This window comes from Rattus rattus, chromosome 11 (genome assembly GCF_011064425.1).
Source record: "Rattus rattus isolate New Zealand chromosome 11, Rrattus_CSIRO_v1, whole genome shotgun sequence".
NCBI lineage: Eukaryota > Metazoa > Chordata > Mammalia > Rodentia > Muridae > Rattus > Rattus rattus.
The window spans coordinates 22,281,835-22,306,899 of NC_046164.1; the positions used below are offsets into that span (position 1 = coordinate 22,281,835).

At 44.0% G+C, this 25,065-nt stretch overlaps 1 protein-coding gene across 4 annotated transcripts in view; it reads right to left on the bottom strand.

Moving 5' to 3' along the window:
- The window catches only part of Rfc1 (replication factor C subunit 1), a 73,717-nt gene that overhangs the window by 2,671 nt on the left and 45,981 nt on the right, over window positions 1-25,065 (bottom strand). For 2 of the 4 annotated variants that reach the window (XM_032916161.1, XM_032916160.1), the window contains exons 9-24: window positions 24,266-24,537; window positions 20,820-20,927; window positions 18,006-18,185; window positions 15,109-15,213; window positions 14,412-14,769; window positions 13,674-13,783; window positions 12,361-12,475; window positions 10,703-10,794; window positions 10,394-10,531; window positions 9,273-9,368; window positions 8,850-8,948; window positions 7,372-7,526; window positions 7,136-7,253; window positions 4,067-4,212; window positions 1,800-2,013; window positions 159-350 (exon numbers count right to left, since the gene is read on the bottom strand). In XM_032916161.1, the coding sequence (XP_032772052.1) occupies window positions 159-350; window positions 1,800-2,013; window positions 4,067-4,212; window positions 7,136-7,253; window positions 7,372-7,526; window positions 8,850-8,948; window positions 9,273-9,368; window positions 10,394-10,531; window positions 10,703-10,794; window positions 12,361-12,475; window positions 13,674-13,783; window positions 14,412-14,769; window positions 15,109-15,213; window positions 18,006-18,185; window positions 20,820-20,927; window positions 24,266-24,537 (2,498 nt within the window). Of the gene's footprint in view, window positions 1-158; window positions 351-1,799; window positions 2,014-4,066; window positions 4,213-7,135; window positions 7,254-7,371; window positions 7,527-8,849; window positions 8,949-9,272; window positions 9,369-10,393; window positions 10,532-10,702; window positions 10,795-12,360; window positions 12,476-13,673; window positions 13,787-14,411; window positions 14,770-15,108; window positions 15,214-18,005; window positions 18,186-20,819; window positions 20,928-24,265; window positions 24,538-25,065 lie in introns of all 4 variants that reach the window. The other 2 variants (XM_032916159.1, XM_032916158.1) reach the window with 1 other exon arrangement.

Below are 25,065 nucleotides of genomic sequence, written 5' to 3' on the forward strand. Positions count from 1 at the left end.
GAGGCCTATCCCATCACCTTCAATTAAAACGAGCAGGACATGACTGTCTTTCCAGCTCACCACACTACCTGCGGAGCACGCCTTATTACCCCATGGCACTTTACACAGAAGGGAGGCCATCTCCTCTGAGGTGCCCTGCCCAGCGCTGAGTACACTACCTTGATCATGGCATCAGTCTCTAGGGCATCCTGCTCTTTCTCATCAGACTGAGTGTCATCTTCCTGTGACTCTTCATTGTACTCAGAATCCAGTGCTGGCCCTGTGCTGGGCCTCGATGCCTTTAGCACCTGAAGTGAGTATGGGGTCAGGTGGGCCTCCTTATTGTAGGCTCTTGTGAGGGCTGCTTTCACCTAAAGACAGAGAGAAGAGGTTACCTGAGTGCTGGACAGCTCTTTAACATCAGGTAAGTACTGAGAACCTGGGGAGCCCCTTTAAACTATTTGCAAACTAGTTACATAGAAACAGAAGTATATCCATTCTTCTCTATGTGTGTTCCTCGAGATCACGTATACTAAGAGATCTTGTGTATACTAAGCACCCCCACCATTACTAAGCTGCATCTCCATTTGTTTTTATTTTATTTGAGAATTTTGAACCCACAGCTCAAGGAGAAAAAAGAGATTAAGAATCGATGGTTCGGCAGAGTGGCTGGCACACCTCTGGAATCCCAGCACTCGGGAGGTAGAAGCAGATGTATCTGAGTTCGAGACCAGCCTGGTTTACAGAGCAAGTGTCCAGACAGCCGGACTACACAGAGAAACCCTGTCTCAAAACAAGGCAAAACCAAAACCAAATCAGTGGTTAGTCTCTGAATCAAAAAATAAGTCAAAAAGAGCTTACTCTAAGACTCAAGTTGGTCTTGACTACAAACCATGGAAACTGGCACCATGGCAGTACCACATGCCTGTAATCCTAGCAGCCTGTGGAGACTAAGGCAGAAGAACACAGGTTCTGGGGTTGCCTGGGCCAAATACAACACAGTGAAGGTCACTCTGGGTAACCTGGTGAGCTGGAGAGAAACCTCAGCAGTAGTGTCTGGTTTGCAGAAAGAACTAGGATCTATCTCTAGTTCTGGGAAAAGAAAACCAATCTGTTCGTCTTTACTATGGTAACAGTGGTTGCTTCGGAGGACTAAGTAACTTTAATAACCCTAACTTCACTCTTCAAAAGGCAGCCCACATCCCAACAATGAAAGTCTACTGTAACAGTAAACTCAGGCCATTGAGCCAGGTAAAGATCTAGAGAGGACAAGTCACAGAGAAAGTCCTCTACAGCAATCCACGGGTGCAGGAGTGAGGCACCAGCCCATGTTCCTGTCACATCACTGGTGGTCTCCTTACAGACATACTGCCATGGAAGGGTGCAGTGAGACAACACGGGGTCAGCAGGCCGACTAAGAAAGGTGCCATGCTGCACATTTACAATTCCTGAAGCAGGATTCGGAATTCAAGGTCAGCCTAGTGAAGAAAAACTTACAGAAGCCCTCAGGCCAAGCACACATTCTTCCTTTCCCCTCTCACTGATTCACACATGCCCTCAAGCTCACCCTACTGCCCATCAAGGACATATGTGCACTTGGAGTTCACACTTGTCCTCTTGCTTTTGCACTCAACTTGAGGGCAAGATAAAAATACAAATGTAGCGTGAAGTCTCTCAGTCTTCTCTGATCACTGTCCAGGAAGGTAGCAGACATTCAGGGGGGAGGAACAAACTGTCTACAGTACCCAGAACACCCTCAAGCACTGCTAGCACATCATGGTCATTTCCAACTGACTGTGGACAGTGGCAGTGCATCTTACCTTGGGGTCCAGCTTGGAAAAGGCACTGGGCTTGCCCCCCCAGCTGCTAACTTCCATGATGTTGTCAAAATCTTCTTTCACCAAATAGTATGTATCCATAAATGTGACAACACGCTGAACCCCTTCTACCCCTTGTGAGGTCAAGGGTCGTACAAGTGCGTCTCTGATGTGTGACAGGTAATCCATGTTCACTGTCCTTTTGCTGGAGTAAGTTCTGAAACAAACAGAAGGATAAAATGTGTATTTTTTAAATCATGTCAATGGCACCCTATCTCTAAATCTCCACATTAGATCACCAACACCCATGAATCAGGCACAGTTCAAGGTTTTTATCTTTTAAGCAAGTAAACATTTTATAACATGTAAGTTATTTCACAGGTCCTTTTACTGAATACTATTTGGTCCTAGGAGAACAGCTCTTAGGGCAGCCAAATGGCTTAAGGGGTAAAGACACTTGTCATGCAAGCCGAGGTGCATCCCGTTCTACAAATGGCCCTCCACAAGCACTCTGAGCATGCAGATGAACCTATGCAGTAACACGAGCAGAAATGAGTCACTGAAATACACATTCATACCACAAAATCAATGAATTGAAATATCATGAAAAGTTTTTAGCCAAATATGATGGTACATGCTTTCAATCCCAGTGCTCTGAAAGAAGGGGCGAGGCAAGCAGGAAGAGGGAGGTGTGTGTGTGTGTGTGTGTGTGTGTGTGTGTGTGTGTGTGTGTGTGTGTGTGTGTGTGATATTTTTCATTTCAATCAGACCTTGTAAACTGGGCATGAATTTCTATGTGACCCTAAACTGCTGATCCAAACGTAATAACATTCAGTGGGACACCTAGCCCTCCTCCCCACAGTACTCAAAAGCAGTTTTCTACTTCTTTGCTCGTGACTAGAAAGCAAACACGATTCTAACTTCCACCTTACTCTAACATCCCAACAATTATATCCCTGTGCTCACCCTTACCATAGCCAAATATATCATTCCCAGTCCCAGAATATTAAAGGCATAAGGAAACCGCAGTTAGATTTCCTTTGTTATGTGCCACTCCTGTGTGAGTGTTTAATATCTTGTGGTTTCTGACTGTAAAAGACAAAATTATAGAAAATACCTCTCTTGCACTTCCTCATGCCTATACTCTGAACCTTCCTGTCTGGATGGAGCAAGGTTTCCCCTAAATCCAAGAAAACAGCAAAGAATGTGTCTGCAGAGCTGGAAATGGCCTATGCCATCCAGAAGCAGGGAAACAGGCTCTGGACTGCTGAGAACTAGTAGAATGTTATCAAGAAATAACTTTCTGGGGCTGGCTCAGTGGTTAAGAGCACTGACTGCTCTTCCAGAGGTCCTGAGTTCAAATCCCAGCAACCACATGGGGGCTCACAACCATCTGTAATGAGATCTGATGCCCTCTTCTGGTGTGTCTGAAGACAGCTACAGTGTACTTAAATATAATAAATAAATCTTTAAAAAAAAGGGGGGGGGGCTGGAGAGATGGCTCAGCGGTTAAGAGCACTGACTGCCCTTCCAGAGGTCCTGAGTTCAATTCCCAACAACCACATGGTGGCTCACAACCATCTATAATGGGATGCTCTCTTCTGAAGTGTCTGAAGAGAACTACAGTGTACTAACATATAAATAAAATAAATAAATCTTAAAAAAAAAAAAACAAAACAAAAAAACTTTCTGGTGGCACATCACCTTAATCCCAGTACTCCAGAAGCAGTGAGAAGCAGATCTCTATGAGTTCAAGGCCAGCCTAGTCTACAAAGCAAGTTCCAACTCAGCCAGGGCTGTACAGAGATCTTGTCTCAAAATAAACAAAAAATAAATAGTCCTCCTGTAAAAACAACTGAGCAAAATAATATTTCTAACAGTAACATCTATCTTTTCATAATTGCTTCTGGCTTTAAGCCTGGCAATTTTATGCCTAGGTACTTTAAGCTTGGGGGACCACAGAGTAGATATGGAAGTGACCCCTAGCAAGCCCAACACAGCCTGGTGACTCCCCTATCTCCCATGCCACAGAGCAGCACCTTCAAATCTCCATGACTCTGACATGCACGGCAGCCTCCATTTACAAAGACCTGGTAACTCCAGCACCCACCTAGGAAACCCCTCAGGGAGACCATAACGTGTGGTGTTTTAAGCCATTCTGTGCAGAGCAGCAACAGACAACCACAGGTGGCTAAAGACTGCTAACAAGATCTAGAAAAGGCACCTACTAACAAAATGACAGGGGGGCGGGGGGCACGGCTGCTGCTTACCTAAGACTCATGTGCAAGGACAGGTCCTGAACAGTCCGATCATGCTTGCCCGTAGATGAGTGCTTTCCCAGCCAGCTTGGGAAGCTGGGAAACTGAGACATGTAGCCCCTCATCAACTCTCCAGGAACAACGCTGGCATAAATGGCCTGGGAGGAAAGGAGGAAAGTAGACATCGAACACAGTCCAGGATTTAAATTTGGTATAGGCTATTTCTCTGGCAGCTCTGCATCCTCACTGTGAGGTATAGAGTAGAAACTGTCCAACTGGAGCATCTGAAGGTGACGCAAAGTGAGTTATAGGACGGGAAGTCATTACAATGGAGCTCTCCCAAGTGAATGCTGGATGCCTTGTAAAAGGAAGAGAGATCAAGCATACATAGTGCATGCTCATGTGCTCATGAGCACACACACGCACACCTCCTGCCTTGTGCCACCATAGCACTCCGTGAGCAAGCTACAGGCTCCTCATCTCCCAAAACTAGGAGCTCAAAACACTTCTTTTCTTTAAATCTCATCCAATTTGTGGGCAGTACATTATAGCAATTGAAAATGGTGCAGCAGTCAAAATGGTGCAGCAGAAAGAAATGGCCCACTGCCTGATTACAGTGCACTCGCTTCCTGTCCAAATTACAGGTATAGGAGGCGCCTCCCATAGAAAACAGAACATAGTGACTGGGGAGACAGTTTAGGTAAAACGCTTGCCACCCACGCATGAAGACCTGAATTAGATCCCCACCACCCGTGTGAAAAAGCAGGCATTTACACTGCTCACTAGTAACCTCAACACTGGGGAGGAAACAAGTGGCTCTTTGGGACTCAATGACAGGCCACGGGTCATCAAGACACTGTCTCTACTTCAAGGGGCTAGAGAGATGGCTTAGTCATTAAGAACATACACTGCTCTTCCAGAGGAACCTCATTTAGTTCTTAGCATCCACACTGGGCAGCTCATAGCTGCCTCTAATGTCAGTTTCAGGAAGATCCACTACATCTGCCTCTATGGGTTCCCACACTCATACGCACACATGCACACAGCACACAGATGTACATGCACTTCAGTAAGTAAATCCATGGAGGGAGAGGGGAGGGGAGGGGAGGGAGGAGAGGAGAGGGAGGGAGGGGGGGGGATGGGGAGAGGGAGAGGGAGAGGGGGAGAGGGGAGAGAGGGAGAGGACGGCTCAACAGTTAAGAACATTACTGTTCTTCCAGAAGACACACACAAGTAATGTGTGGCTCACACCCCCCTCTAACTCCAGCTCCAGGGAAGTGGCGCCCTCTTCTGGCTTCTACATGCATCCACCACATGCATGCACACATGCATTCTCCCTCTTCTCCCCATCTCAAAAGAAAAAAGCTAGGCGTGGCAGTACACACCTTTAATCCCAGCACTTAGAAGGCAGAGGCAAGCAGATCTCTCAGATGACAGGCTGGTGGTCTACAGAGTTCAGAATTCTAGGACAGCCAAGGCTATAGAGTAAGACCCTGCTCAGAAAAAACCAACCAAACCAAACCAAACACAAACCAAGGTAGACAGCACCAGATGAATAATGTCCTTTACCTCTGGCCTCCATACATAAGAATACAGACACGTATTCTAGCCTCTTCATACATGTGAACGCACACATGCACTCCAGCCTCCTCATACATGTGAATGCACACAGGTACTCCAGCCTCCTCATACATGTGAACGCACACAGGTACTCCAGCCTCCTCATACATGTGAATGCATACATGCACTCCAGCCTCCTCATACATGTGAACGCACACATGCACTCCAGCCTCCTCATACATCTGAACGCACACATGCACTCCAGCCTCCTCATACATGTGAATGCACACAGGTACTCCAGTGCACAGAAGTGAAGTGGATGGAGAAGGACAGAGGGAGAGGGAATGAACATAGGAAGAGACTTCAATCAACCCAGGTCTCCAACTGTCTCAGAGGTCTTCCTGGCCTTGACCAACTGATCTCCGAATACCTGCCACTTCCCAGTTGCCAGTCTCACAGCACAGAACCATTTAGTATAAGCAAGTGATCGCACAGAGAGATTAGAGTGTGGACTACCTAGCTGAAAACAGGATAATCTACCATTCAAGGAAGGTCCAAAATAAAGGAGCCTTCTTTTCTGAAGCTTTTTACTATACTTCCCATAAATGTATTCTCCTTGATTCTACTAACATTTTCTCACAAGTTTCCTCTAGATGATCTTTATGAACTGTAGAAGGTAGAAATACTTCATCAGGAGGACTGACTAGAATTAGCCATCCTTCTGTATTCAAATAGGGGAGCTTTCTGCAGTATTTTCCTATTAATACTAATGGTTTGGCAAACTTTCTTCTTTTTTTCTCTTTTTGGGAAAGGAAAGGGTGTTCAGACAGGGTTTGCTGTATAGCCATGGCTGTCCTGGAACTTGCTCTTTAGGTCAGGCTGGCCTCTAACTCAGAGACCTGCCTGCCTCTGGCTCTGCTGGGATTAAAATCGGAAAGTATTCTTATTTAAATTCTGTGGTGTATTTACCTGTGAGTGCACACACAGAGATGGAACCAAAGCCGTGTGCACACAAGATAGAACTCTACCATTCATCTATGCCCACAGCTCTGAGGATCGTGTCTATGTGGCGTGTTGTTGGTCTGAGCAACAATGATCTCCAGGAAATATCCCACCCCTGGTTTTATTTCTTTTGTTTCTGAGACAGAATCTTGATAGGGAGCCTGGTTCCCCTGGTACTCACTCTGTGAAGCAGACTGGTCTCAGACTTACAGCAGTCCTCCTGTGCCAGCCTTTGCTGGGATTACAGGTTTATGTCACCATACCGCCTTGCCTGCCTTCTCTATCACAGCCACACATTTGCTTGAAAATGAGAAATGATGCCTCATTCTTAAGTACAGACATCTTCTCTATACATCTTTAAAACACAGATTCTATATATATTTATCATATATAAATATAAATGCAAAATATTTATAAATAATATAGGGGTGTGTGTGTCTGTGTGTGTGTCTGTGTGAAAAACAACAATTAAAAACAAACAACTACAGGGACCACAGCTAAGGCAGACCCCACACTTACCTGTGTGGGCAGAAGACTCCAGTTTTGCTTACTCCGGATCTGACTGTCCACTAAGTCACCGTCACATATGCTATCTGCTGCCCGGCTTAAAAGCATCAAGTGCTTTTTCATGTCACCCCTGCAGAACAGAGCCAGTCTGGTTACACCACCATCCACTCCCAGCCGCTCCTGCACAAGGACCTGATCTGTGGTGCTTCAGAGCCCTGATCCTGCCCCTCACTGCCCTCAATGCTCACCCTGCAGCCACAGGCTTTACATGGAGGTAGTTCTCCTGGACAAAGAGGGGTGCAATGGAATAGTCATGGAAAAAGAGATCCGATTTGTCCATCAGTGACATGTGTGCAGTCTCCTCTCCAGCTGCAAACACTTTCCGGGTGACATCAAATGGGCCCTGCCAAGAAGGGGCAGAGAATGACTGAGTGACCAAAGCCTAATGCTGGTGCAGACACTGGAGCAATGGGCATCTTCACTGCCTGCTGTGGAGAATGGTACCCCACGTTAAGGGTCCCAAATGACCTAGAATTATGTTTACACAAATCCCTGCACATAGTTCACAACACTTTTACCACAACTGTGGAATCTGGAAGTACTGAGATACCTCCTCCGGGGCTGGAGAGATGGCTCAGCGGTTAAGAGCACTGACTGCTCTTCCCCAGGTCCTGAGTTCAAATCTCAACAACCACATGGTGGCTCACAACCATCTGTAATCTGATGCCCTCCTCTGGTGTGTCTGAAGACAGCTACAGTGTACTTATATATAATAATAAAATAAATCTTTAAAAAAAAACAAAAACTTTCTCTAAGGGTGGAAAGATGGCTCAGTGGTTAAGAGCACTGACTGCTCTTCCCCAGGTCCTGAGTTCAATTCCCAGCAACCACATGGTGTCTCACAACCATCTGCAATAAAATCTTTAAAAAAAGTTTAAGGGACTGGAGAGATGGCTCAGTGGTTAAGAGCACTGACTGCTCTTCCAGAGGTCCTGAGTTCAAATCCCAGTAACCACATGGTGGCTCATGACCATCTGTAATGGGATTCAATCCCCTCTTCTGGTGTGTCTGAAGACAGCAACAGTGTACTCACATACATTAAATAAATAAATCTTTATTTTAAAAAAAGAGGAAGGAAGGATTTTGAGTCAGAGCACAGGGAAACTACTGCAGAGTTCTGCAAGGGTAGAGGCACGCCACTGTCCACATGTCAAAAGACAGAGACTGTGCAATATCGAGCATGAACCCTAGTAAACTATGGTGTGTCCAGTGTAAATTTACTACCTGAAATTCTGCTGCAGGATGCTTAATGAGAGAGGCAGTGTAGACTGGGGTAGCTTGCATGGGAAGTCTCTGTGCCTTCTACTATACCTCCATCTATAATTTTGGACTAGTAAAACAGCAAAGGCAAGTGAGAGAGACCTCTAGATTTGGACATTAAACTAAGCCACTTGAAACATAGACTTCCCAATAGTATAATCATGCAGTCCACATATGCAGGCAGAAGGTCCATTGGGGCGAAAAATCACTCTCAGTGATGAAGCATGGGACTTAACTTAAAAATATCCTATTTCAGAAACCTGTAAAAGATGGCCACATTTGAGAAAAAGCACACTGTCTGCAGGTCTGACAAGTCTGTGAGCTCTACATTATGTCTACAAAGCTCATATAAGCAGGATAAGAAACACAACTTCATAACGTAACTAAAAACAGAAACTCATCTTACCAGTCTGATGTCCTTCTTGGCCCTCTGAGAATCAGCCTTGGCTTGGTCATAGGTTAAGGCCTTACTCTGTGCACACCACATACTGAGATTGTGTAAAACCTGGAAGAAACAGAAAGAAGACAATGCCAGGGTAAGAAATGGCTGCTCGTCTCCTATCCTGTGCAAGTTTCAAGAGTGGGAGGCTAAAGACCTGGCAATTGCCAAGGCTGGAAGCTAGCTCAGCTTCTCTCCCAACACCCACATGGCAGCTCACAACCATCTGTAACTCCACTTCCAGGGAATCGGATGCCCGTTTTTGGCCTCTGCCAATCTAGGCACACAAGTGGTGGCCAATATGAATACAGGCAAAATACCAATCCACATAAAATAATAAAATTAAATTTAGAAAAGTAACAACTTCCCCAAAATATATATCTAACTCACCTGTCTGACATCTTGATTAGCTCCCAAAATTATTTCATTCATAGCTGGAGGGGGGATCTTTAATCCCTCTTTAAATGCAATAGACAGCATTGCACTCTGAAATTAACAAGCAAGGAAATTATTATTGATATTTTTAAATGACTAGCACCTAAAATTCTATAAATATTTATGAGATACTTTTAAAAATTGACCCTTGAGCTGAGTGTGGTTGCTCAAGCCTTTAATCCCAACACTCAGGAGGCAGAGGCAGGCAGATCTCTGAGTCCAAGGTCGGTCTGGTCTACAGAGATAGTTACAGAACAGCCAGGGCGCCACAGAGAAACCCTGTTTTGGAAATAAATTGACCCTTGAATTTTGAGTTAGCAATCATCATATCTTAAATAAACCTCACTGGCTACAACACTGACACTGCCTAAAGTTAAAAATCAACCTTTATATAAATATAATAATGTCATTTAAAAATACTCTGGGCCAGTGTACAGGCTAGTTTTTGGTTGGTTCTCCCCATCCCCACCCCTACCCCCCAGAGCTGAGGACCAAAACCAGGGCCTTAAGCACTCTACCACTGAGCTAAATCCCCAATCCCATACAGGCTATGTCAACCTGACACAAGCTATCGTATGCCTCCATAAGATCAGGCTGTAGGCAAGCCGGCACAGCATTTTCTTAATTAGTGATTAATGGGAAAGTGCAGTTCATTATAAGTGGGGCCACCCCTGGGCTGGTTGCCCTGGGTTCTGTAAGAAAGCAGGCTGGGCAAGCCATGGAGAACAAACCATTCAGCAGCACTCCACCATGACCTCTGCCTTAGCTCCTGCCTGTTTAAACTCCTGGCTTCCTGACTTCCTTAGGTGGTGAACAGAGATGTGAAAGTGCAGGCCAAGTTGTCTTATCACAGTATTTCATCATAGCGACAGGAACCCTGAGACAACACGATGGCTCAGTGGGTAAAGGCACTTCCCATCATGCTGGGTGCCTGAGATTGATCCTAGAACCTGTGGTAGGAGAGAACTGGCACCCAAAAGATGCCCTATTACCCCCACATGTATACTCTATCACACGTGCATGAGCACACGCTCCCCAAAACACTTTTTAATTCTTCGCAATTACAATCATCATACCTTAATCTGTTCAACGCGAGGTCTTTGGAAACGAAGATCAAAACAATAATGAACCAATGAGCGGATTTTGGGGTGATTTCTATCATTGCACATACAAATGATGGGAATTTTCGTATGCTTTATCAGGCCTATTAGCTCCTAAAAGGAAATTTTAGAATATAAAAATAATTATTTTTAAAAATAAGATATTCAATATATTTTTGTTTTTTTTTTAAAAAAGCTCTCAACTGCTACAATTATCCACGCACATAACTTATTTTCTTAATCTAAAAGCCAACAGGAAGACAAAAGCCCCAGTGCTTGTGTTACCTGAATTCCACCCCTGTCCTCATTGCCCGCCATGCCATCAACTTCATCCATGATGAGAGCATGCCTCGCACTTACAGAAGGAGATGCTCCACCTGACCAGGTGTAGGAAAGGGCAGAACACAGTAATATTCAACACACATTTAAATGCCAACAGCTCCAAGAGTTAAGCCATAAAAAAAATTCTCCCAGCCCTTCTGCATTTCCAGTGTCTCTTCCCAACAATTCTCTTAAAGCCCATGCAGAGATAGCCAATACATATTTAAAACCTGTCTGCATAAAAATATGTACCTTACGGTTTTTCACTTAATAAATTTTGGTCATTGATCTATTTCCATACATACATACATCAATAACACCTCTCTTCTTTTTAAGATTTATTTTATGTATACAGGTGTTTTGTCTGCACACCAGAAGAGGTAATGTTTACCCCAATAACACTTCTTTTTAATGTAATTTAATATTCTCCTTTAAAATACATAATGTAGTTTATTGATGAAATATTAAGATGCTTCTAAGCTTTTATATCACTAATATCTAAATATCCCCATATGTGTGCATGTGTCTACATGTGGGACTATAATATGTGTTTATGTCTTCATGTCTGTATGTGTGTCTATATGATGAGAGCATGTGGTCCACATGTGTGTATATGTATGTCTATGTGCGTACATATATATATATATGTATAACATTATATATATATGTGTGTGTGTGTATATGTACATGCATGTGTCAGTATGTGTGTATATGTATATACCATTCTGCACATATTAAATATAATGACAGCTAAATTCCAAGAATTGAAATTCATAGATTAGAAATTATGTATGATTTAGACTTAGGAAAAATGCCAGACTGCTAAAGAGTTGTATTAACTAACACTTCCACAGCCACATACAGGAAGTAATATGGAGGGAGACATTGCTCATTCAGAATAGTATCTGCCTTGCAAATCCTAGAATATACATGAAAATCTTGGGCGTGGTGATGTGCACACTTCACACCCACACACCCACACACAAAGCAGGGGGAGGGGAGGTATTTTCTGAGCAATTTCTTTCAAAAACTAATTTCTAACATTAAAAGTACCATGGTTCTATGCAACTCTCCATAGGCATGTGGACCCTTGCCTGATACACCTTCACTTCCCCCACGACATCCAGCCCTCCAGGACCACCTGTCACAACCTCACCTTCCACAGCGATCACATCTTCTAGCTCCAAGTTGGCCCTTTCATTCTCCAAGGGTTTCTATATAAATATCATCCTTTCACTGCCCCAAACACGATTACCTCCTCAACCCCAGGCCATATCACTCATGTGAAACAATGTATTTCTTTTCCCCATTCTCCTTTACAAGATTCACCTATGAACTGTCTAACATCACATACCAAAAAAGAATGGGTATGCACACATTTTTATCACATTCTCAGAAACCTCTAAGACCACAGAGCATAACTAATGCTCTAAAAGAGTTGTGTCAGAGGCCTTTCCTTTCTTGATGCCTCAGGATGCTTAGCACACAGGAGTGCTCACTAAAGAACACGGAAGTGATTTGTTTTCTTAACCACATCTATAGCTCCAGTTCAAAGGGGCACATGCATGTATAAAGGGCACATGCATGTATAAAGGGCACATACATGTATAAAGGGCACATACTTGTATAAAAGCCTTTGATGCTGGTGTTGTTCAATGACTCAGCAACAATTGCTTTCAGACTGTTCTTACTCCGAGTATCACTCGCATTTAGTTCCACATAACTGTAGCCCAATTCCTAGACAAAATATTAAAAATCATTATTAACACAGTGCAAATAATCCTGGGCGGCAGCTAATTAATAAACACAAAAGGTTCCAAAAGTCACATTAAAAATGAGTAAAAATATTAAGTATGATATCAAAAGGCAACAAATTTAATTATTTCCCATAGCATTAGAGATTCTTAAAACACCATACAGACATACAACACACACAGTTTAGTCCTAAAACCAAAGCTGGTAAGCTATGTATGGTGGCTTGTGCCAGGTTATTAGACCACCTGCCTCTATCATAGTGGGTGTATTCAAATAACCCTTACTTAATAATGGCTGTCTTAGTGAGGGTTTCTATTGCTTCGATGAAACACTGTGACCAAGAAGCAAGTCGGGGAGGACAGGGTTTGTTCGGCTTACACTTCCATATCACTGTTGATCATTGAAGGAAGTCAGGACCACCAGCCCAGGGATAGCAAACCCACAATGGGCTGGATCCTCCCTCATTGATCACTAATGGAAAAATGCCTTACAGCTGGATTTCACAGAGGTATTTCCTCAACTGAGGCTCCTTCCTCTCTCTCTGAGGTCTGGCTTGTGTCAAGTTAACACAAAACCAGCTAGTATGTGGCCCTAGAGAGTAAGAGGGGGAATGCGAGGAGGGCACCAGGACACAGGCGGACAAACTAAGAAGTTGGCAGTGCTGCAAGGAAAAGAGGAAAAGCATGCTACACAGGGCTCGGTACCACCTGCAGCCATGGCGTCTACTGGGCACCTAGAAACACATCCCCCACCTATAAGGGAAATGGATGCTTTTGTAATAGCCAATAGAATAACAGGTCTGAGGTGCTTTTTTTAATTTCTTTGGTTTTTTGAAAAAGATTTATCTCTCTGTGTCCTGGAACTCACTGTGTAGACTAGGCTGGCCTTGAATCAACAGATTCACCCGCCTCCCCAATGCTGGGATTATAGGCATGCACCACCACACCCAGCCAGAATAATAGCTTTTTTTTTTTTTTAAAGAAATGACAAACATCACTAAAGCCAAAGAAAATTCTAAAGTTTGACTTTAGAAAAATATACACTGTGTATAGAGAGAACAGACACACAGACACACACACACACACACACACACACACACACACACACACACACACACACACACACACACACACACACACACACCAGCTATCTGATCACTGCACTATGACAGGGCACCAACCTGACACACAAGAGAAGCTGTAGTGGTTTTGCCAACACCTGGAGGGCCAGACAGCAGTGCTGCCTTGAAACTGGAGCCATCATCTTTGCTGGCAACTTTGCCAAATTTTGCTGCTAGGGAAGAGAAGTTCCAGAGTATTAGCGTGCACATCTTTCAGACACTCCCGAGCAGAAGGAACCCTCCGTGAATGCCCAAGAGCATCCCAGAGCAGAGAGGAGAGTACGAACCTACTGCACTACCAACAGCAAACGAGACACAGGCCACTGTGCCGGTGCTTAATTCCGCTACTTCTGGTTTCCTCCAGGGCCCTGAGCACTCTCTCTCTCTCTCACAGGCCTTCAGACACTGGCACTGGTTTTTCTTCCAGCCCAGTAACACACACATCCCCTTAACCCAGCTCTGCTCTGGGCTCCAAGTCTCCTCGAGGGCTGAGCACTCGCATCCTCTTTCCTGAGCCACACCAGCATTTCCAGAGCTCCCTGCACTCACCCTACCACAGGACTCGGCACATGCATTTTAACAGCTGGTTCATAATCTCCCCCACTCGCTGGGGGCTCCTAAAGGGCCTGCTCTGTTCACAGAAGCACCCCCAGGGCCTAATACAGCACTTAGCCCTGGACAAGCACTCAGTAAATACTTGCTGACAGGCAAATGAACCGTGCATGAGCAAAGCCATGCATGCAACTGAGCATTACATGTTGACAGACACACACAGAATGACTAAAGTTGTGAAATCACCATGCTTTTTCTCTTCCGGAGAACTCTTGTGCCAGTTTCTGAGCCAGCGTAGCAGTTTGTTGGCACAGCTCTGGTCACCCTGCTGTCCGATTATGTTCTTGAGTGAGGTGGGCTTGTACTTATCCACCCAGAGCAGGCACTCCTCTCTGCTGGCACTGTGGCTGCCGTGAGGCTCCTTGGCGTCCAAGCCCCTCGGACACACACGTTCCTCCTCCTTCACTGCCTTCCGAGGGCTGTGCTTAAGGGGAGTCAGCTTGCTCTTTTTAGGCTCCGACTCCTTCTTGGTTGGACTAAGTTTTCTTTTTCCCTGATCATTTTTTTGGGGTGTTCTCTCCAATTTGGACTTTTCTTTCTTCATCTGAAGAGGAAATCAAAAAGCCTGATGCAATACCAAAGATTTCTATCCTGCCACACATACCCCAGAGGCAAACTGACATAGCCAAGTGAGCTACTGCAGCTAGGCTGCTGTCACAATGGACGGTCAGTGTCTGGAGTCAGCACTCCCCAAACATTAACAACATGCCCAGAAAGCCAACACAGTGACCATTTGTAAAATAAAAAGATAGGGTCATGAGGTAAACAGCAACTTCTTTTACTGCCTCCTCATTAGTTTTAGACAGCAGCACTGTCTGTCACTGTCGCCATGAGATGGGAGGCTCTATACACCACCTTCAATAAAGCAGCTTGTCTTACACACCTCAGCCTCAGCGGCGATTTCGTACTTGGATTTTTTGCCCGGCATAGTTCGAATCAGATCCAACAGGCCGTCTTCATCAAGGATTTTTGTTCCCAGAGCTGCTGCCTGTTGATTAAAATACAAGTCATCAGAACTGTATCGAAACAGTTCTTTCTGTAGTAGAAAAATCATTTTAAGGCCTACAGTATGAAGAAACACACTGTTAACTAAGTAATGCTGTAATTTACTTTTAATTATTTTTAAGATTTATTTTATTACTTTAGATGTTAAGTGTTTTGCTCATATGTATGTCTGTGTACCATGAGCATGCCTGGTACTCAAAGAGGACTTCAGACCCCCTGGAACTAGAATTATGGACAGTTGTAAGTGCCACGTGGGTGCTGGGAATTGAACCCAGGCTCTCTCCAAGAGCAAGAAGTGCTCATACCTGCTGAGCCCCAACACTGGATTTTAAAAGAAAAAAAAAAATCACCTCAAAATTATCAGTAAGGATTCATCCAGTAATGGACATATGAATTATGAAGGAGGTTATAAAGCTAGTTTTCCCAGTTTCTACTCTGTTGATGGTGGCACAGGCCTTTAAATCCCAGCACTTAGGAGGCAAAGGCAGGTGGATCTCTGAGTTCAACATCTACAGAGCAAGTTCCAGGACAGCAGGGCTACACAGAGATCAAAAAAACAAACAACAAGGGGAAAAATGTAAATAAATAAATAATCAATACTGAAAGTACTAAGTTCATTGTGACGCTCCAGTTTCAGAAGGGCTATTCTCACTGTACAAACGTTCCTATGAGATAGATAGGATAATGCCACTACACAACACTTATTTGCAAATTCTTTACCGTTTAAAAATAACCATTAAAAAGAAATGGGACTAAGGATGTGGCTCAGTGGCTAAGTGTGCTGGGCACACAAGCGAAAGAACCTGAAATCAAACCCCCAGTGCCTACGTCAAAAGCTGGGTACAGCTGTGCATGTGCTTCTAACTGCAGCTCTACCAAGGTGGAGATAGAGGTGCTTCCTGGGCACTGGCCTTGGCCCAGGTTCAGTAAGACTATCTCAAAGGAATAAGGTGGAGAGTAACAGAAAACACACACACACACACAGAGAGAGAGAGAGAGAGAGAGAGAGAGAGAGAGAGAGAGAGAGAGAGAGAGAGAAATGATTGAAAGGCAAGGAAATACAGATTTTGAGACCTACTTGAACTATGAAGCAACAACGTGGCAAAGAATTTAGATAGGAGAGAGAGAGGAGAAGATCAGCCATGGCACTATATTCCTATAATACCAGGACGAAGGAAACAGGTAGAAGGATCCAAGAGTTTAAGACCAGCTTAAGCAATGTGGCAAGATCCTTTTTATCCCAAGGAATGAAGGATTAAAGATGTATTTCAGTGTATCTAGCATGTACATGGTCTGGGTTCAATGTCCAGCACAGACAGACAGACAGACAGACAAATAAGCAAGCTCCTTAAAAATGGTATTTTAGGGCTGGCGAGATGGCTCAGTGGTTAAGAGCATTGACCGCTCTTTCAGAGGTCCTGAGTTCAATTCCTAGCACCCACGTGATGCCCATCTGTAATGGGATTCAATGCCCTCTTCTGATGTATCAGTGATGGTGTACTCAGATAAATAAAATAATAAATAAATTATTTAAAAAAAAAAAAAAAGAAATGGTATTTTAGTTACAGTTCCTACTATGAGAAAACACATAACCAAAAGCAACTTAAGGAACTTGCTTAAAGTATGTCACTGAGAAAAGGGAGAAAGACAGGAGCTCAAACAGGGCAGGAACCTCAAGGCAGAAATTGATGGAGGACGGCTGCTTACTGGCTTTCCTCTCACAGCTTGCTCAATCTGCTTTCTTATAGTCCCAGGACCAACAGCCCTGAGGTGACAGTGAGCACCACCCCCAGTGAGCAGGGCCCTCCCACATCAGTCATCAATCAAGAAAATGACCTCAGGCATATCTAGTGGGGCATTTCTCAACTGAGGCTCCCTCTTCCAGAATGAGTCTAGTTTGAACTGACATAAACTAGCCAGCACGAGTGAGTGCAGACCAGAGTGGTGTGGCATCATTACTTCTGTGTCTCTCTTTACCTTTGCTCCCTAGGAAGGAACAAAGCCAGGAGAACCAAAGGCCAGCTGCTCCATGCTCTCTTACGACTGACGCATGTGGCAATCATTTCCACACCCTCTGGCTAGCAGGACTCAGTATGTACATCTCTGAGGGATACTGACCTGCAGCAGCACCCCCAGTCAGAAGCCATGTCAATCAATGAGGCAGCATCCTGGAGTGCTGCTGGGACAGAGCCTGTGAGACCCGTCCCAGTTATAATGACCATCCCCAATGCTCTATTTCCTGCCTGGCAGACAGCTACCTCACAAGCACAAGGCCAGGCTTGATGCCCATAAGGCTGAGACTTGTGGCTGGGACTCTCTGGGTTAAGCTCCTGAGCTGCTGAAACATCCTAGCCAGTGACTACCACCTTGTCAGGGCAAGTTAAACCAATTAGTCAGGTATCGTGTAACTTTACTACTGATCTGCTTCTTCCTCACACTTCCAGTAATGAAACGGTAAGATAGGATCTATAGCGGTATGTATCAGAAAACTCAGAACTTAAAAAAAAAAGAAACTAAGTTTGTATGCTAAAAAATTTTAAGTTTTAAATTAGAATATATAAAGTCAAGTAAACTGCAACTATGTTTCCAACTGAATAACCAAACTGCTTGAACCAAACTTCACCTTGAAGTAAACTACTACAGTAGTTCCCGCAGACAACACAGGATGTGGGACGCAGAGAAGACAAATCTGTAGGGTGAAGGCCAGGGCAGTACCGCAGTCACACTGCCATACTGCAGCAGGCCGGCCCTGTGAGAAGAGGTAGCGGAACCCACCTTGTCACTCTTGGACTGCCCGCTGTCCCGGCCCATGACGAGGTAGCTGGTTTTCTTGCTCACGTTTCCTGTTACTTTCCCCCCATAACGTTCAATTAGAGACTTGGCTTCTTCTCGTTCGATGGACTCCAGCACTCCGGTGATCACGAACGTCAGGCCCTCCAAGCAGTTTTCAGCTCCCTACAAAACCGAGAGGATGGAGCAGAGAAGAAATTGTAAGGACGCTTTTTCCAAAGGAACAGTGGCAGCCGAGGCACCAGCCATCGTAACAACCCCAGCAGGAAACCTGGCTAGGAAATTACAACGGAGCTTCAGTGAACCCCGGGGTGAATCCTGATGAACTCCTTACATAGCTAACTTTGAACAGATATCAAAAGAGCAAAGAGAACATACTGTTGGCAAACATTCAAATTACCCACTAGTGCCCTTCTCCACTTTCCACATTTAAATCAGTGATTAGTTCTGCACCTTTAAGTAAACAATCAAATGTACCCAGCCCACTGACACCTGCTGCTGCGGCTGAAGCCGGCTTTGCTTCTGGAAAGCTTATCGAGTATGAGCTCTCCCCACTTCCTCTGAGAGAAAAGCAGAGAAACTGCTAGAAACATAAAGGTAGGAATGCATCACCCACACCCCCTGGAAAGATAACAGCTAATCTAAGAGCTGACCAGGCTTCTCCCCTCCTAAGTCTGAACTGCAACTCTCTAAGGTGACAGATTTTTAGTTTTTATAATAAATCAGCTAAATTAGACACCCAAACAAACAGATTACATAAGGAGTACATGATGTGTTGTGCTCCTTATTACTCTGACCAGAACTGAGATTGGTAAAAGAGGAAAGTTTTGAAAAGAAGTTAAACAAAGCTCGACACATACCCCAGCATCGGCCTGATCAGTCCCCTCCACATAACAAAGCTCCTGAATTTCAAAGCCAACCTCCTGTGTCCTGAGTGTTCTACCTCCCCTGTCCATCCTCCTTTATCTTCAGAAAATGGCAGGCCTCCCAAGGGTATCAACCAAATATGCCATATCAAGTTGCAGTTAGGCAATATGTTAATATTTATATTATTAATATTATTAGCCTTATATTAAGGCTGGACCAGGCAACCCAGTATGAGGAAAAAGGTCCCAAAATCTGACAGAAGAGTCAGAGACAGCCCCTGCTCCCTCAGTCACTGCATCAGTGTCTCCACTGTTCTACTCATCCTGTTCTTGCTGAGGTCAGCAAGGACCACTACTCATTTTACTTGGGCAATGGACAAGTTTGCATCTGTCTTCTCTTTGTTGGAACTTCCATGACATGATGGACTATAACAATCACTCATCCTAAGAACACCCTTTCTCACTCTCTTCTCTTCTTTCTCTGTGCCTGCATGAGTGGACGCCCTTTCTTTTCTCTTCCCCCACCTTCCCTCTCCCTGTGGTGACTCCCCTGGCCTCAATCCTTGGGGCCAATGAACTCACAGCGTCCCAGTAAACCTGCCTTTAATATAATCTAAAAAAGACAAGAACACCTGTTCTTGCTTGCACTACTCTGATGCCACCCATCAGACTTTCTCACGTCTGTCTGTGCCTGCTACTCATCAGGCCCACTTTGGTTTTCACCGTCCATTTCATAAAGAAGCTGTGATAAGGCCCTCCACTTGGCAGCCAGGGTTTCTTAGATGACAGTTCTCCCTCCACACTAGCGACACACTAATACTGTAGAGGTTCACGTGCAATCAATCCCTCACAGTCACTTGTCTACTGAGCACCCCCACAAAGATACATCACCTAAATCACAACTCAGCCAACATCAAAATGCTCTGCCTTGATTTACCCAGATGTTTCTGCCATCACCAGATCATTTCTGGAACCCACTCAGCTATAGTGCTCACTTCCTATTATCGCCAAGTCCTATATGTTTGTCCTGTTTCATTAAAGACCATGTCACTTGGGGCTGGAGCAATGATGCAGTGGTTAAGAGCAATGGCTGATCTACTAGAGGGCCTTAGGTGGATTCCCAGTACCCACATGGAGAGCCACAGCCATTGTAGTTTCAGTTCCAGGGGATCAGTGTTCCCTCTGGCTTCTGTGGGCACTGCAAGCACATGGTACACATACATGCAGGCAAAGCTCCCATATGCATGAAATAAAAATAAATAAATCTTTTGTACATGTGCACACATTCTCTTCGGGACTTAGAATATGGCTCTATGGTTAAGTGCTCTTCCAAAGAACCTGGGTTTAATTCCCAACACCCACACGGTGGCTCTCAACCGTCAACAACGCTAGTTCCAGGAGCTCCAACATCCTCTCTGGCCTCAGAATGCACCAAGCATGTACATGGTGCATAGACATACATGTAGACAAAACTCTCTCCCGAAATGAAATAAGTAAATTTTTTTAAGATTTTTGCAGAGACCCAGGTTCAACATCTACACTACACTCACACAGTGGCTCACAACCATCTGAAAATCCAGTTCCAAGTTCTCGAAGAGCACCTTGGACTCCTTTCTCAAAGCACATAACAAAATTACTATCAGATAGGAAGGCACTCGCCATGCCGTTCCTTAAGCTCTGAGTAGCACAAAGACAAAGACACGGGACTTCTCCCCAGTGCATGGAAAGGCACATCCCTCCTCAAGCTACTCACTGTCTACAGGAAGACATCTCAGTGTCCACAGCATGAGTCAAAATGTGAACACAAACATCTAGTTCAGAAAACAGCACTTTCTGTTAGTACCGGCTCATTAGCTCCTTGCTGACGTAGCAGTGAATGCACACCAAAACATGAAGCATTCTCACAGAGCAGCACACTCTTCGTGACCCTTACCTTGGGTATTTCTTTGGAGCCCAGGGCTTTGGGACCTTCTCGATTTAAGTAGCTTCGATAAGCTTGATAATTGGTGCGCTTCTTTTCAGAATCTTCTGGGCTTACAGACTTTGGGCAGAAGAAAAGAAAAAAAGACATGTAAAATTAAAATGTGCCTCAAAAAAATTACAGAAAATTCTATTTATATATTAGATAATTTACATATATTTATATATATTACAGATAACTTGCATATATATATATATATATAAATAATATCCACTTCTAGGTTTCTGATCCAGAGATATTGGGTGTGTCTAGGACATGTGTATTAGGGAGGGGTCTCCTAAATAGCTTTTAGAACTATAACACTGTGTCATTATTTATTCTTTCCAATTTCTATTTTATATTGCTTTAACTTACGAGAGTAAGTCCAAATCTCTTGAAGTAGACAAAATAAGTGACATATAAGTGACATGACCAATAAGATAGTTAAGCTGGTTATGAGTTAAACTATTACAGCTCATCCTAGGATCCAAGTCCCTTGCTGCTATTGTTGTTGAGACAAGAACCCACTGTGTAGACTAGGCTTGCCTGAAAATCACTATGGAGACCAGGCTGGCCTTGAACTCAGAGATCTACCTATGTCTGTCTCCAGAGTGCTAACATTAATGGCATATACTATCATATCTGGCCCTAATCCTACTTAACAATCATTCTCACCCATTGAAAGGGCCACTCAAATTATGGGTGGGAGGGGGGGTATCTAATTATAGCTGTCTCGATTACGTACCCTGGAAAGCCATATTTTTTTTCCTTTTTTTCTCCATCTTTATTAAATTGGGTATTTCTTATTTACATTTCAATTGTTATTACCTTTCCCAGTTTCCAGGCAAACATTCCCCTAACCCCTTCCCCTCCCCTTCTATATGGGTGTTCCCTTCCCCGGAAAGCCATATTTTTAACAAGATTCAAAATATGATCCCATAAACCAACTAGGAATGCTATTCATTTGTAACAGTAATTCTACTTTGTGAAAGTCTGAAATTAAAAGCAACTTTGAATTGTCTACATGCCTGACTGCCTCCTTGTTTGTTCTGAAACAAGGTCTGTCTCACTATGTAGCAGAAGCTGGCCTTGAACTATCAACCTTTCTTCCTCAGCTTCCCAAGTGCAGAGATTACAGGTATGCACCACACCTGGCTATAACTGAAGCATATTCAATTACTATGTCAGAATTATTGGACTAAGATCATTTGAATTTACTAAACTCTGATGCCCCCCCCAACTACTTAAGTATAAGTTCTACATTACTTCTAGTCCAACTACAAAAACACCATAAAAATGACAGTATCACTTTTTAAATTTTTATTTCCTCCTTCCCCCCAAAATATTACCCTTTGTAAACTTCCCCATGAACTTTAGCACGCCTGAAGAAAAACTCTCCCTGATAAATATTTAGTGAAGAAAAATCTGAGGCCAAAAAGTTAACTGATGCTTCAAGCATGTTTATGAGAATTTCCTGCAAACAAAAGCATTTCAAAAATCTTCACCACTTCACAGTTCTGTGCGCACGCGCACACACGAACACACGCACACACGCACACACACACACGCACACACACACACACGCGCACGCGCGCGCACACACGCACACACACACACACACACACACACACACACACACACACACACACACACAAAATGGTGATGAGCAGTTAAAATAGGCACTATTCTGCCTTTAATGCTAAATGCCTAAGAGGCATAATGGAATAATGGTTTCTTCTTGTAGATCTAAAGTGCTTCCAAACTGGAGATTCGAAACACCATTATCAGGTTGGAGAGATGATCAGCAGTTAAGAGCACTGTTCCATAGGTCCTGAGTTCAATTCCCAGCACCTACATGGTGGCTCACAACCATCTGTAATGGGATCCAATGCCCTCTTCTGGTGTGTCTGAAGACAACTGCACTGTACTCATATACATAAAAATAAATCTTTAAAAAAAATTTATCTTAAATATATCTAAAGACAAAGAAAATTTCTTTTGAAGTGCTAGCTGTCTCTTGAGAGGCTCTGCCAGAGTCTGACAAATACAAATGTTCTCAAACAACCATTGGACTGAAAACGGGGCCCCAATGGAGAAGTTAGAGAAAGGACTGAAGGAGCTGAAGAGGTTTGCAACTCCATAAGAGGAACAACAATATCACCAACCAGACCCCTCGGAACTCCTAGGGACTAAACCACCAACCAAAGAGTGAAAGACCCCAGCTTAGCAGCAGTAACGCCATTTTGCAAGGCTGTACTTAAGATGACTGGTTCAGGGAAAGGTTAGAACACTGAGTACACAGCGGCTGCCAAGCAAGATGTGTATGGTTGAAGGCATGGCAACAGGACGACTGCGGTTGAGCGCCTGACAATGAGAAAAGCCCCGGGAGAGGTCCCACACCCTGGTGGGGGGCCGAGTCAGCCGTTATGTTCCAAGAAGGTAGCTAGGGAACTTGCCCCCGGGCTAAACCCTTGCCACATTAGAATCCACCAATTATATCCCTGTAACCATGCATCTGCTTCTGTATGCTTGCTTCTGCTCCCCAGAATCCTATAAAAAGCCCATCCTTGGTTCCGTGGGGCGCGCCAGTCCCCCAAGTGACTGAAGCGCCCACAGGTGCCTGTGCCTGTGTATCCTGACAATAAACCAAATCCTCTTGCTGAATACATTCTGTGGTTTCGGTCTGGTCATTGAGTTGGAGGGTCTCCATCCCGAGGGAAAGTTCTCCCTGAGAACTTTTCAGAGTACACATGGAGAAACCCATGGCTCCAGTCGCATATGTAGCAGAGAATGGCATTGTCTGGCATCAATGAGAAGAGAGGCCCTTGGCCCTTGTGAAGGTCAATTCCCCGTGTAGAGGAATGCCAGGGCGAGGAGATGGGAGGGAGTGGGGGGGTGGGCAGGGGAACACTCTCATAGAGGCAGGGGGAGGGGGAAAGGGATAAGGGGATTCCAGAGGGGAAATCAGGAAAGGGGATAACATTTGAAATTATGAAAAAAAAAAAAAAAGAGAAAATTCCTTTTGTGGTTCTGAGGGCCACAGATAGGTAATCTTGGAAAAGTTACTTAAATTCTTTCAGCCTGTTTCTTCATCTTTACAACAAATAACAAAAGTAAATATCTCAAAGATTATTGTGAATATTATGGAATATAATTATGAATACAAGCATTGTTTCATATATATAATAGCGATACATATTGGCTCATTTCCCATATTAATAATGAATATTCTTGAAGCGATTTAAATGAGACGTCTTCTGGGGACCAAACAGGGAGTCAAGTATATTAGGCAAGCACCCGACCACTGAGTTACACCCCCAGCTTCAAATTATGTTTTTACAACAACTTAGGAACATGATAAACAATCCAACTAGAAGCGCCATGTACTCCTAAATTACACACTTTCGTAAAGTCCCTACCTCTCTTTTAGTTGGAGAGCCTTTCGTTTTCCTAGGAGTTGTTTTCTCTCCTTTGGGCTCAATGGCACTTTCTCTTTTTGCAGCCAGCAGTTCTGTTTCTTTGTAAGAATTTTCTTCTTGTGCTTTCATAAGAGCCAGCTTGGAACTGGCCTTGAGAGAGGAGCAGGCTTCCTTCTGGTGAGCTGATCTGCAGGGCTGCTTGGTGCCTTCTGAGCCCCTACCCTTGCCATGCTTAGCAGGACTGTAGGTCTTTCTTCCAATTGAGAAATGCTCTGCTTTTACAAAGGGAAAACCACGTTTGTTATTTGGGGAATATGACAGCCTACATCAACATTTCCTTCAGCTTTCAGCAATGTGATTTTAGTACCACATAGTATCACACTATTTCAAACCACTTACTACTTTAGTTTACACAGCATACTTATTTTTTAAACATATATTCACACAGTATTTCTTTGTGACCAGTTCAAATCAAGAATTGTAATTTTAGTCTATCTTTTTTTTTTTTTTCCCGGAGCTGGGGACCGAACCCAGGGCCTTGCACTCGCTAGGCAAGCGCTCTACCGCTGAGCTAAATCCCCAACCCCAAGAATTGTAATTTTAAATACAAACTATCCATGTGATATATTGTAAACAACACTGAGAGAAATGGATGTAGTCCAATAGTACACTACTTGTCCACCAATGCACTAAGCCTGAGATCAAACCCAAATGGTGTGAAAAGACAAACATGTCCTTCCATAGATATGCTATAAAATATACAGAGACAAAACATACTGACTGGAATTTGTTACACAGAA